This window comes from Gorilla gorilla, chromosome 7 (genome assembly GCF_029281585.2).
Source record: "Gorilla gorilla gorilla isolate KB3781 chromosome 7, NHGRI_mGorGor1-v2.1_pri, whole genome shotgun sequence".
Classification (NCBI taxonomy): Eukaryota; Metazoa; Chordata; class Mammalia; order Primates; family Hominidae; genus Gorilla; species Gorilla gorilla.
In genome coordinates, this window is record NC_073231.2 from 22,724,355 (window position 1) to 22,739,413 (window position 15,059).

The following is a 15,059-nucleotide window of genomic DNA, read 5'->3' on the forward strand; positions in this document are numbered from 1 at the left end:
AGATGAACCCTGAGGTTAAGGGAACAAATTTATCTGCTGTGGAGGCTTTAGGACTTGACTAGCACGGCCCCTAAATTCCTATGGCTACAAGAAAAACCACATTCTTGATAAACTCCCTAACATTAAGAGCTACAGACAAATTGTCTGACCCTTTCTAACTCTGAATTATTAATACAACTACTACAATGCTGATTGGAAAGAAGACCAGCCTTACGAACATTCTTTCCTGGTAAGAAACTGCAGAGCTCAAACCAGTTTCAGCAGGTTCTAGAGACTGTGCACAAACTTAGTATCCTATAGGCCACCTTTCAACATGAAGAGCCAAATTACACCTCATTTTAATGCTAACACCTTGCCCTAAAATGAACGTAGGGTGTATGCTATGCATATATTTACCTATCGCACATGCGCTCGGCTCCCCACATACATATGGATAGCTTTTCCTCCAAACCCACTGCTGAATATGTATGACTCTATTGTGTAATACAGGCCCTGTGAGGCATAAAAACCAACCTTCCCTTCCCTCTTAGAAGAAAGAGGACCTTCGGTATATTTCGGAGACCACTCTCCGAGTTTGCAAACTGATATGGCCAATAAAGCTCTCTTTTCTACTATTCAGCCATCCTGGTGGTCTTTAGACACATTTCACATTCCAAACAGGGAGCTGGAGTGAAAGCGAAGGGATGGTAAAGGATATAGCTCTCCCAATCCCCACAATGCTTTGATTTCTTTGAGATTTACACCTCATAGCAATTTTGATCTCTGCCATACATCATGTTCATTTGTGCTGAAGAGGCTGTAACCAGTGATCTTGTTTCAAAAAGTCCAAATCCCCCAACATAAGACATCCTTTCTAATATTTAGAAGTGAATAGGACGGCATTTTATTTTTGAATTTCCAAGTCAACGGATCTTACTTTTAACATTAGGTTTCATGAAAAGAGTACAAAGGTACACACCAGGCAGAGTAAGGCAGTGATTTGGAGATCAGCATTTGCATTTTAGGACAATAACTAGCTGCATGGTCTCTTTGCCTTGATGAGAAATAAATGGGAATGCAAATGGCTCTTGAAATTGCTTCTAAAAGTTTATTTTCTCCTCCCCTGCTCAAAGCCCCTTAATGAAGACAACAGATCTCTGAAGTGTTCAAACACAAATCTTCACAGAAATGCGTGGAGGTGAGTCGGTGTTAGTCTGATTTTCTCACCACTTTGTTCAACCACTCTGCTGACATCTTTCAATGTGGGGCTTGCGGTTGTGTTTTTATGGAGGCAGGCAGAGTGTGGTGTTATTTGACTTTTAAAGGTATTATTATAGTTGCTTAAATAAGCAAATAAAAACATTCCCTCAAATGATTGAAATTCGTTGGATTTATTTCTTTCTAAAGTTTGTACATTTACATATATCATATACATATTTTAAATCCTTCACTATTTTGCATTATTTCTATTACATAAAAACCATTTAAATGCAATAAATTTTGTTGCTGTAAAACAACAAAATATCCCCAACTTATAAAAACACAGGAACAATTATATTCATAAACATTTACACAATAAATGTACTCTATATATCACAGCTTCTATACATATCAGGTGACTCACTTGTCTACGAGGTTTAGATTTACTTGAACAACAGTGAAATAGGGTAATATTTATATACAACTATTTTAATAAAAAATAAAGCAATTGTAAAATGTAAACTTAATTGTCAAAATATTCTTTAAACACTTTAACAATATCCACACAAATTACTGTTCCATTCAAAAGAAGACCACCACAAATGCCATCGTTTTCTAGAAGATGGCATTTCCAGAATCTGGTAGGTGGTGATGAGGAACAGGTTTCCAGTACATGTTATAGTACCGCCAGCTTACCCAAATCTGCTAATGCTGACAGTTTCGCCATTGAAAAGGAGCAGGTTGCTGTTTTGTCACTAATTACTTTCACAATTTGCAGGGGACATATGGCACCAGGACTGCAATAGAACTGAAATGATTGGTGGAGAAAACTTTGAAGGTAAAGAAATGTTCCACAATGCCAATTAGTTTGAGCCACAGTGAATATAACTCAGTTATTATAATAGGCTGGAAAAGTTAAAAGCTTCTTTTATATTAAAAGATACAAATTATCGCCTTTCTGCCTGTCCTATGGTAATCAAGGCTGACAATATAAATTCTCCGCTAGTGTACATTTAGAAATGGGTTCCTAAAGCTTGAGATATAAGAGACTGCAGGGAGGTGGTTAGGCCTTTACCTAACAGCTCTGATGTGGACTGAGCAAAGCTGCTAAGCTAGCACTTGAGTATTCCTCGACTCTTCCCCTAGAAAGGAAACGTTAGCCATTTCCAGGAATCTGGGTGTGGAGGCAAAGATATCGTCCATCCGTAGTTAGAACTCAGGGTGCCAGTTTGTTTTTTGCAAAGGTAAAATGCGTGGTGTTAACTTCACTCAGAGAATCTTTGTCATGACGTTTGTTCATGTGCCACGCTCAGTGACTCAGTCACTCTCGGAGTTGATACCTTGCCTCAGCAGGGTCACGCTATCAGGACACCTGGATCCCTAAAGCAGGGAAGTGGCATTTGAAACCCAGGCTGTCCTTGCTGCTCAGTAGAAGCCTGAGTGAAGTGGCGGCCGGGGGAGAGGTTCCTCTTTGCAGAGATGATGTGTTATCACCACCCTCTGCAGGGCTCTGGTGTTCAGGACTCAGAGCAGTGAGCCTCAGACCTGCAGTGTGGTCCTTAATCGAGCCTTGGGCTGGGACTCTTCTAGGAGCGTCTGAAGACTTATTTATGTCGACTGATGGGAAAATATTAAGTGAAACTCCAAAATTCTCTCCATTAACCAACATTTTCAGGAATTGAAGTTAGGGTGCTTATTTCTATAACACTATTCCTAAGAGCTTAGCTCTCTGCCCTGCAAAGGGAAATGCATTTTAGTTCGGTTCCTTTCCATTTCCATCCTCGCTGTTGTTGCTGATGGAAAAGTGCTCAACTGCTCAGCATGTTGAGTCGGAGCTCTCTTACCAGCAAAGCTCAGAGGGGAGTGTGGACAAGGCACATCAGTGCTCCTACAGGAAGTGCCTCCTTGTTTCTTCACTTGTACTCCTCTCTCAAAGGAATGATCTGCAGAGCAAGCAGCTCTGCCACCTTGGAAAACGATGCACACCAGCTTCTGGGACTTCACCTAGGCTACAGAGAGATGCTGGAGAGCTGCTGCTTGTGAATTACAAGAAAGTCTTCAATTTGGTGGTCCACAACAAAGAATGTGATATGGATCCCCTCATTTATGTGTTAAAAATATAATGCATCTCAAAGTCAGACACTAGAGCTCAAATTCCACCCTGGTCCTTGGAAAACATCTGTGATGCAGTTTCCACCCCCTCTGTTCATCACCTCTTTAGAATATTCTGGCTCTTTGCATCTTAAGGTCTTATGTTTGTATAACTTAAAACATTCACTGTGTGTGCATGTGTGCAAGCATGTGTACACATGTCAGAGGTCCCAGACGTGTCAACTTTTCTCCTTATACACCTAAGAGGACAGTCAACTGGTTCTGAATCTCAGGAGTAGAGGACTAACCACATGCATGGTTACCCTAAATGGAAAGCAACCAGTTTACTGTCCCCTAAGCTACAATTTGGTCTAATTACTCTTGTTCCTACAGTTTTACAAAAGTATCTTAACAGCATTAAAAATCAATGTGCATATATACTCTCTCTAGAGTAGATATTATCCATGTCAAATGGTTACTTGGCTTTATAAACTCCATGGCTTTATTTTGAAAGTCCAAACATTTCAAATAGTTAAGGCCCAAAAATGAAACGTTTTGCTTCTCCTACTCCTTTTCTACATGATTTTTAAATCAAATGGCTGTTTCTGCAGATCACAATAATTCTTAGAAGGAAATACTCTCGCAAAACTAAGACCCTGCCAATCATTCACAGAGCCAGTCCACTGCACGTCAAGAACCAATTAGGAAAAATGATATATTTGCAAAAATAGTTTGAGATTATAGAGTTAATTAACAAAAACAAAAAAAAAATGCCTCAAGTGTAACTACCAACACATTACTGCAGCCTGGAGCTGAAGTTAGTCTCCCACCCCACAATTCAAACTCTCTGAATCAGCTACAAAGACACGAGGCAGTGTGTTTAAACAAAAGACACTGCACTCAGCCACTCACTCAAACACACTCAGTCACTGCTTTAAATATACCAAACATGCTGGTTAATAAAATTTTAGCCTCTAGTTATCTATTTACACTCTATAATATAAGCAGTAAGCTCAAACAACTAAGGCCAGTGGCTCTTCTTTGGGGAGAGGCAGGAAAAAGAGACCTAAGTATAAAAATATTTAAAATAAAGTTTAAACCTGGTCCTGAAATTCTTTTACCTGTGACACTAGATGCTAATTTCTGCAACTGCAAACCTAGGATACAGTACCCAATCCTGGGATGCCCTGATATACTTTAGTGCTTGTGATATTTCTTCCAAGTCAAGCGAGTACGGATGCGGCACCACGAGAGTGGTTCGATCTCCCGTAAAACATATACAAATACATAAATGATATGGTGGGTACTTAATTCTTCCGAAAGCTATATTTTTTATGGACTAATTACAACAACAATAAAGAACGTGTGCTTTAAAGCATCACATTTTGTAATAAGCCCAAAATTGTCAGTTTGACTTTAAGTGCTCTTAATACTAAAGTTACTAAGACTGCACAGGCTGCCTTTTTTTTTTTTTTTCTTTTCTTTCTGTATTTCCCAAATTACAGGGAGCTATGCCCTTGGTATTGCACACAGTACACTGCAAAAGATTCACAAGGTTAGTTCAAAGTCATTTTTGCCCTGGTGATTCAAAGCTCAAAGACAGAATTTTCTAGCATAAAGTCTTATTAAAAATTTTAATCAAAATATTATTTGAATTTAAGTTTAATAAAACAATACCACTATGTATACTCTCAACAACTTCATTATATAATCAGTCCTATGAGGTTGTACTTGCTTTTCATATCACACTGATTAAGGACAAAAATAATTTTGATGTACATGTACCATACACTGATACGCAATCTACACACTGATGCATTTACATACATACAACTATAAATACCCACAAATACAACAATGGCAGGTGACAGCATTTTCTTTGATGACTGACATACTACCTGTAAGAATAGTCTCCAAAAGCCTGCAATACTACAGATACACACACAAATTACAAAGGATGAACCAAAGAGACTTAAGAAAACCTACTGTATATACAATTATGTAACTTGCAAAATTTTCCTGCTGTTGCATTCAAGTCAAACTGTCATGCAGATTCAAGTATTTAATGACATTCTCTCTATGAAGACATTCTGTCTGCATGCAATGGGCCAATTATTGTCATAAGCAGAAGGCTGCCCACATGGGTTCTGGATACTGTAGGTACAAAAGGAGAATGCCTTTGGATTTCAGTCCTTCCTTTATGGATGAGAGATGGAAAAGGAATCTGAGAGAAAAATCAGTGACAAAGCCCCTCTCTATTGCTATCAATAGTCTATCATGGGGTTATTCTGTGATGATTTGATCATGTAAGATGCTATAAGACTGGTGGAAAGAAATTTGCTGACCTGTGGCACAGCAGTGGCATGGCCTGGGAGACAAGATGGCCAGAAAGCTGTGGAGCAAGGTAGGAGGCCCAGAGGCGCATCTGCCTGCAAAGCTGACTTACCATTTTCTGTCAGAATAACTTAGATGCTTTGAGACAAAAGCAGATACTATTTAAACTCCAACTTGGACAATTCCTCATAAACTAGACTTCAGGTTTAACAACTCTTAGGATGCCACTTTGGTTCTTTGTTTTACACTGCTAATTTTACAACTGGAAAAAATTCTGTCATTTGAAAAGTCAAGGGATGACTCACTGCTGAAATGAAGAGAGGTGGCTCCCAACCTGCTGAAAACTCGACCAAGTCCACGGGAGTTAAATTACAGAGATTCAAATCTGCAAAGCTAAACTTCCTGTGAATTCAGGATGCAACATGCTTAACTGATGACTACAAGGAAAAATGCCAAAGGAACTCAATTTCAAGGACAATTAATGAAACCCAAAAGGTTTTGTTAGTAAGACAATGGAGAAACTTCTTTAACGTCAATTTTCTTCCAATTGTCAATGATTAGTTAAAAAGAGAAGAGTGCAGCTCATGACAAGCAGGCCCTGCCTCTCATCCTTCCCAGATCTTTACATGATAGAGGGAGCAATAGGCAAAGGACAGTAGAAAAGCTCAGTGTAACTTTGTGTTTAGGCAGTAAGAGGCCTCTTTCCCTGCTGGTTGCAAAAATTCTTCCACAATCTCAGAAGTTCTGTAGCTTGGCCACAGGGTGAAATACAAACCTATCTTAGCCTTGGAAAGCCACCCAGATTTTCCTCTTCCAGAGTTAATTCCTCATGGCACTTCTGCCTAGGGGCCAGTCCTCATTTTCTAGATTAGGATAACAGTGGGAGACGCATAGAGGTTCTTGTGTTTGCCACAAGACCACTGCACCAAAAAATGCTTTCTATCCTCTGCATCTAAGAGCAATAAAAAGGTTACACATAATCCAGGGACTACATTTCCATGAGAGGACTCTCTCCCATCATGGTTTTGCTGAGATTAATTAAAATTCACAAAAATATTGCTCAGTTTAATTAGACACTGCTGAGAGTTAGCAAAATGATGTTTCAAAAAAGTGCACTTCAGAAATGCCTACGGGCTGGCGATAAAGTAAGGACTCTGCATCCTAGTAATTAAGTTCTGATTGCTAATGAGGAATCCCAGACACCCCACTGTAAAAGCCAGCATGCGAGGTGGGAACAAACCCCTAAAATTCAGATTTTATACATGGGCCACCTGTATGGTCAATTTTGCAACAAGACTATGACCAAGGCATTCTGATAGCTGTCAAGATTTTCTATACTAGAAATTAATATGAAGTGTATTGACGTGAAGAAGAATGATTTATCATATGGAAGGAAGTCCCAAGGCTCCTGGGTGCTGAGGTGGGGGACGGAGGTGGGTGGCGTACCTTCAGAGGAAAGGGAAGGGGTGCTCCCTTGTACCGTGAATTGGGCAACAGGCTTGGAGCAGCTGTGAAAGGAAACATCCTCAATTTCTTCTGGCTAGATACCACAGGAAATAAATTATCCCAAAAGAAAATGTGGTTGGCTATGGGCCAGACTCTCAGAATCTAGGCAAATCAGTGACTGTTTCCTCCCATAGCATAAACTCTTGGCCTCCTTCATGCGCTCATGACAGACAGCAACTTTCAGAAGCCTCAGGGAAGAGGTGTTCTCAGCCCATGCGCTAAAGATGGACAGCATCATGCTACGGCAGTCTGAGATCCTGGCTCACAAAAGAACCTTTAAAGTTGTTTTTAAAGATAAACTATGCAAACATGGTATACTGAAGCTTCAAAAGAGCCCTTTGTATCCAATGATCTATTAACCTATCCAGAAGTCCCTGGAGTTAATATTAGTGAGTCATATGACACGGACAGTGCTATAGTGGTGCTGATGCTAGCCGAGTATTTCAACACTACTCTAAATGTCAGAAATACTGTAGCAAGGTACCATTCAATGTATATTAAATAAGTAAAATACATACAGACATTCTATATACATAGATATAGACTGTGGGCAAACACATTCAAGCCACTCAGGGAAGTTCCTTTTTCTTTAGTTACTGAAGCTCGTAGATGACATGGTCTAGGTACCTCTCTCCCCTCTGCTTAGTATAAACATTTAGGCAGAGAACAAATATCCTGATAATTTAGATTATCAGGTAGAAAGACAGATAACTTGCTTGTGGATATGTTGGATTCAGTGAGAGGCTACAAAAATCAGTCTGATACATGGGCCATATTGGTAACTATCCTGTTTGTTTTGCAGTTCTGAAACATAAACTTAGTTACTGCCTTTACCCAAACAAGGCAGAGCGTTAAAAGTGAGGTTTTTTTTTACAGGTGTGGCAAAATACTTATTACAAAGAAAGCAACTGCAACCCTAGAGAGGGGTAAGCCTTCTCTGGGCAACAGTCATGTACATTTACAGAGGGGAAGGAAGTAAAAGTTAATAAATAATTCTGTAAATAAATGCTAGTACATCATAATAACATACCACTTAGACACTACCATGGCTTTACAGCAGGTTTTCTCTAATTCACTGGAACCATGCTATTCATGTAGAGCAGCTGATTCTTTGGTCATAGTACCTTCAACAAATAAACTATAGAACTAGAGAAAATTTCTAAGGGAGGAAAAAGAATAATCAAAGTGATTCTATTAGTTCTGAAGTTGTGCCACTTGTGGAGATTTTAACTTTAGGGATTACGGAGTTTCAAGGTTAGGAAATCACAAAGCTCTAGGTCTCAGTGGGCTAAACTTTCACTCCTTTCTCTTCCTCTACAGAAGAATATTCTGTTTATCACCCTGAACTGCAAAGGGACTGTAACTGGAACAAGCTCATGACTGCAAAGTTAATAGAACCATTTTGAGTAGACAGAAAGAAAGGACTGAAAATAGATAAAGTATTTTTAGGAGAAAGTTGAGTAGTAGCAGAGTGAAGTGGCTATCAAGGAGACTGAGACAAGAATAAACAAAGTCACTTTGCACCTGCAACCAGAAGATTCCTCAGTTTTCCAACCATAATTCATTCTGACTATTACTTTCAGATATATTTTAAAGAACCAATATCCATTGTGGACAACTGCAGCTACATTTTCCTTCCTTATTTTGTCTTAAGGACACAAGAAAAGCTGTTTCATTTTAGTATTAATTTGTTAGGAAGGAAGACCTCAATATCACAACCAGGACACAACCCCATGCCCACACACGCACACACACGCACGCACACACACATATGTAGAGTAAGAAAAATCTATTCCTGGATGGAAGGATATCAACGATAGAGATGATGGATTTCTAGTCTAGACCCTGTGGGAGTGAGGTAACAATTGCTGCAGACTGAGCACATGCCTACTGCTGCAGCTCCTCAAGGGCCGATTATTGCCCCCATCCTTTAGCAAACAAAATTAACTGGGTATCAATCTTTCCTCAGCCTTCAAAGGCAAAATGACTCCACTTCCTCTTTCCCTTGCTTGGCTGAAATGGAATCAGCACTTCAAGCAAGCTAATGTGATTCCCTAAGTTCTCAGTCCTACGATCTTCACGCTCCTTTTCCCTGCTTCCAGCAGGGTCCGATCTCAACAACAAGTGCTGAGCTGCACATGAAGCTGCCTCATATTGCAGCAACTAGATTCCCAGCACTGTGATTCTTACTGGAGCATCTGTGAGTGCTCAATTCTACCTCTGTGACTGGGCAAGATTTCACATATAAAGGCGTATATTAACTCCAGCTAGAATTTACTAAAACTACAGTTTGTCCAGTTAAGTGTTTCACAATGAATTAAATTCTTTAACCTTAAAAAAAAGTTTAACAGTTGATATGAGAATACATAAAACAACTGAGCAGACTGCAAACAAGAGAAAACCAAAAGAGAAGGGATACATAATTCATTCTGAAATCACGATCCCCTCCTTCTCACAGAAAAGGTGCATTAGCTATCAAGTTGCAAAAATCATCAAAGCAAAAGAAATCAAGAGCAAAGACAATCTGTACAGAAACCAACAAAAATATACAATAGAAAAAATTACTAATGCACCATTTTGTCACAGACTTTTTTTTTTTAAATATATTCACGGATTACCAGAAAGATCTTGAAAAACCCTATTTTGCTCCATGACCAGCACTTCCTGGCCGCAGATGGACTCTAAGTAACTTTTTGCTTAATGCTTGGTGTTTCAGGTCGGTGATCCTTCCTCTCTGACACGTTACGCTTGACTTTGGCAGTGATCGGAGAAGTATCCGGGTTCAGCGAAGGACTCGAGTGCGACTTCTTCAGTCCTGCAGCCTCGCTTTCATCGTTACTCAGTAGCTCTTTGCCTCCTTCCTTGAGAATGCTGACATACATTTCATAGCGGGTTTTCTGAAGGCAAAGCCAGAGAACAATGGTAGTCAGAAAACTGTTCAAAATGCACGTGTGAAGCACACTTGTGTACTACCCACCTGGAGAGTGTGAATGGCTGTTGAAGACTTCGCTTCATTTCCCAAACTGACAAATTACTTGGGCACTTACTGGGCACATGACAGGCAACTACAGAGACTGTCTTATGTAGATAAGAAATTAAGTTAGAATTTTAGTTCTCATTTGTTCTAGATTCTGACGGAATGTCAACTTGGAGTTGCTGGCTACCAGATGGAACACCATGAATCTAGAACACTCAGGCATAAGAAGGGTCTTAGTTGGAGGAGCTGTCACCTCTGGTTTTCGGCGGCTGCATGGCTCTTGTGGCTCTGTACCAAAGTCACCTGAGCCTCCCCAGGTAGTCCAGGCCTCACATGAAACCGGCTTGGATATGGTTGTTTACTCTTATTGTGACTCCCTGTAACCCTACAAAGGCTTGCCTTGAGGGACCATTCCATGGCGAATCTCCTGGACAGTCAGTCCCCTATGAGACCATACTACCTTCTAGAAGCTGCTCTGGGTTTCCCTCCGTTGCTTTTCTGCAAGGATTACCCACTTCTCCGGTTATTATGAACAGGTGCTGCTATGAACAGTATGAAGTTGGCAGAATTTCAAGTTATTTTCTGATGCTTTTCCAAATCAACAATATTCATTACCAACTATGTACTGAGTACCTACTATGTTTCAAACAGTTCCTTGATTCCTCTGTCTCTTGGATATCTAAGTTTTTTTTTCTTTTTCCATGGCTCTGGCACTTTTTTTTTTTCCAGTTCCTATCCCAATCAATATATAGAACTATCATATATGTTGCAAATTAGAGAAGGGTCTCAGATTCTTAATTTGATACATTCTGGTAAAGTAAGTATTCCACCATCCTGCCTCAACACATGAAGAATTTATAGAACGCTTAAAGTGTTTTATTTCTAAACCAAAGAACATGTCAGTTATAAATTGTCCCAACAAAGGCAGGCAAATTCTGTTTTGACTATACATCCGTCTTAGGGATTTTTCTAGTCAGATTGGGGTTTTGTATGTGTCACTTTTAAGTTAGTAATTTAGAAGTGCTACCTTTTCAAGCTGTTTGGTTTAACAATGGGAAAAAGCTGCTAGACATTCAGTATGTTCTGGGGTTGGCCAGTATTCAAGTCGGGTGTGAGCGTTGGTTGCCGATGATGACATTTATTGAGTGCCAACAGCTTAACACAGGTCATTCACACAATATTCATACACAACTGATAACTTACCATCCCTGCTTTACAGTTAAGGCAACAAAGGCAACGAGAAGTTCAAAGTCAAAGTAAGGAAGAAATGAAACTGGGATTTGAACCAAGGCAATCTGAGTTCAAAACCCATGGCTCTTAAGCTATATTACCTCCATTGATATGAAAATATAGATTATATGTATATAGATTTTAGGATGACTCCTCTGACAGACACTGTTGTTTGGCCAGTCAAAGGCCATTCTCAACTCCCTCTACTCTTACGTGCCTTTCACTACAAAGACTGATAAAACCAGAGATACTTACTTTCCCAGTCTCTCTTGTAGCTGAGTTGGGCCATGTGATATTGTGACCAGTAAGACGTAAGGAAGAGTCTTTTGGGGGGCTTCTGGGAAAGAGATTTTGCTTTCTGATAAAAGGGACAGACTTTAAGGAAAAGTCACTGGTGTTAGCCTCTGATTCTTTTTTTTTTTTTTTGAGACAAGAGTCTCATTCTGTCATCCAGGCTGGAGTGCAGTGGCATGATCTCAGCTCACTGCAACCTCCACCGCCCAGGTTCTAGCAATTCTCCTGCTTCAGCCTCCCAAATGTCTAGGATTACAGGTGCACACCACCACACCCAGCTAATTTTTGTATTTTTAGTAGAGATGGGGTTTCGCCATGTTGGCCAGGCTGGCCTTGAACTCCTGACCTCAGGTGATCCACCCGCCTTGGCCTCCCAAAGTGCTGGGATTACAGGCGTGAGCCACTGCACGTGGCCTAGCCTCTTACTCTTATTCCCTCCTTAACACGGACATGACTCCTAAAGCTGCTGCCCCGTGACATGGGCAATAGGTATGAGGAAATAGGACAACATGCTGCACCTGAGGGAAAATGGAAGGACGGAGAGAGCCATGTTGACAGGATGAGCTGGATCCAACCCTAAGGCTACAACCTCTGGAATCATGTTAAGTATGAATAATAAATATCCTATGGGTTAAACCACTGTTTATCAAGTATTGTTATTTGCAGTTTAAAGCATTACTAAACACACATTCCAATTTCAATAAAGAAGTAACAAAATACAGAATAGCATGCTAAGCATTATCTCAGAAGGCCACATGATAGTTTCATAAGGTTTGCTAGTAAAAAATGTCATCAGTATCACACATCAGTAGATGCACTATGAAATCAGAGGACTGAACAAGATAATATCCACAGGACATAAAGATTCTAAACTCCTTTTCATTTTATGAATTTATTAATTAATCTACTCCTAAACTGCCTTGGTGGCAAGATTAAAAAACAGAAAAGAACTACCCCCAACAGAAACAAAGTTTAGTAAAATAGTCTAAAGGTAGTTTAAAAATAGATTCAGGAAACCAGCATAAGGCATACGATTTCATGAAGCTGGAGTGTTTACACAATGAAAAGAGAATGAAGAAAAATTGTTTAGATCACTTGAAAGGGGACAAAAGGAGAAAAGATGATAGGGACAGTTTTCCAGTAGTCTTTGAATAAAGTAATACTACTGGAAAAATCCACCTGAAAAATACATGAAGGAAAGCCATCTCATCCACTCATTTTACAGCTCCAGCTGCAAAGCTATTGTCTTAAATAAATTACATCAGTGTGTCAATCAACAAACAAAAGGCACAGCACAGAGGTGTGGCAGTGCATGAGTCATCAGATCAGAAGAAAAGACAAAGCAGAAAAAAGGGGGTAAGGGGGGCCAGAAAACAAAGCCTGCCCTGCTGTTAAGGAAGCCTTCAAGGGTTGATGAGTTTGCAAACGCTGTGCCCCATTTCTGACTTAAAAAAGGCTTATAGGGACACAGGTTACAAAACCCAGAAATGTAGCTTTGCATTTTACCAGTCTCTGAGTCTAGATTTTACTGAACCAAACCAAATATACCTCTTCAAAACATTTTAGGAAAACATAACTTTAATTTCAGGACTAACCAGCAGGTATTAGTTTTAGCCAATTATCTCTAGGATTACAGACTCAACCACATATGTAAATGCTATCCAGAGGATTTGAGGACAAAATAAAATTGTCTCAGAATAAAGAAAAATAACTATGAATGATGCTCTGGAGAGCAACGGCAAGAAACATAACTGAAATTTCTCTCTTCATTGATTTCGCCTCATATTCTCTTTCTGGGCAGTAGGAAGGTCATATTTCTTAACTATGCAACAGCATCATTGGGAGACTTTATTTCCTTTCTTCCTTTCAGAGAAGATGTGATTTGCATCTCTTTTCCTAAGACCGATTGTGAAATTTAAGTTTTAAATGAAAGCTGGTGCGTAAGAAAAAGTAAAGGAGCAGCAAGAAGTATATTAGTAAATTACTTTTTTTTTTTTTTTGAGACGGAGTCTTGCTCTGTCTCCAGGCTGGAGTGCAGTGGCGCGATCTCGGCTCACTGCAACCTCTGCCTACTGGGTTCAAGCAATTCCCCTGCCTCAGCCTCTGGAGTAGCTGGGACTACAGGCGTGCACCACCAAGCCCGACTAATTTTTTTTGTGTTAGTAGAGACAGGATTTCACCATGTTGGCCAGGATGGTCTTGATCTCCTGACCTCATGATCCGCCTGCCTCGGCCTCTCAAACTGCTGGGATTACAAGCGTGAGGCACTACATTTGGCCAGTAAATTACTTTTTAAAGGTTTGACACACCAGCTCAGAGACTGAAAACGATCAGTGTTCAAGTGGTCAACATGGACCCAAGAAGCTCATCAATCATATTGCGGTAGACGGTGTTTCCTGCTTCCCGAACAGCCTCTTCTTTCGTACTAATGGAACTGTGCTCTTTATTAAGAATGCCAACGTGCCCAGCCCCATGAGAGGAATTATGGTTTAAAGTAGGCGTGATGGCCCTTGTCTCTGTTAGTTTCCACTGCTGCCCTGTGGCCTAGATTTGGCCCCTGACATGTAAGTAGAAGCCTGCTAGGACAGTTTATGAAAGCAGCTTCTTTTGCTATTCTGATAGAAGGTGGTAGGCAATAAGGTATTTTAAAATTAAGGTACATACATTGTTTTTTAAGACATAATGCAACCGTACACTTAACGGATGACCGTATGCTATAAACAACTTTTATATGCACTGGGAAACAAAAAAATTTGGGTGACTTGTTTTATTGTGATATTTGCTTTATTGCAGTACTCTGGAACTGAACCTGCAGTATCTCAGGTATGCCTGTGTCTGTAACCACTTTCAGGTTCTAGGAAATGATTAGCACTCTAGTACTTAGGGAGAAAGCTTAGGGATAATTCTTCAGTGGTGAAGAAGGAAATTTGACAATAAAAGCTTTGCTCCTTCACTCTTCTTTTTCTCTAATGTCTCACATCCTTTCAGTCAGCAAGTTTTGTCCATCTATCTTCAGAACTGCACCATTTCTCAATACCTCTCCCATTTCTAGTCTGGACCGAGCTCATCACCTTGCACCTGGGTTCCTCCCACAGTCGCCTGACTGCTCTCCCTGTTCCCTCCTTGCCCTCCATGTGCACTCCTTTCAAAAGACACTGCCCTGTTAAAACGCAAGACAGAGTATGTCAGCTCTGCCCAAAGTACTCCAATGGTTTAAGTACTCATCCTTAATTCTCATCCTTAAAACCCTTCTCAACCAGGAATCCTTAAAATGCCCTAGGAAACCCATGCGCCACCCCTTTCCCGTGGCCCAGTCTCTCAGTTCTGTCCCTGGGCTTGAATCTGCCTCCATGGCACACACTCCTATTCGAGGACCTGTGGAACTTGCTATTCTCTGTCCAAAAAGCTCTTCTTCCAAAAGCCCACAGGACTTCCTCCCTCCCCTCCC

The 15,059-nt window shown here is 40.3% G+C and overlaps 1 protein-coding gene across 13 annotated transcripts in view; it reads right to left on the reverse strand.

Moving 5' to 3' along the window:
• Positions 1-1,354: 1,354 nt before the first annotated feature.
• PSD3 (pleckstrin and Sec7 domain containing 3) overlaps positions 1,355-15,059 on the reverse strand; it is a 547,860-nt gene continuing 534,155 nt past the window's right edge. For all 13 annotated transcript variants that reach the window (XM_055349507.2, XM_055349521.2, XM_031013674.3 and 10 more), the window contains one exon: positions 1,355-10,007. In XM_055349507.2, coding sequence (XP_055205482.2) covers positions 9,792-10,007 — 216 coding nt within the window. In that variant the 3' untranslated portion in view covers positions 1,355-9,791. The remainder of the gene's footprint in view (positions 10,008-15,059) is intronic.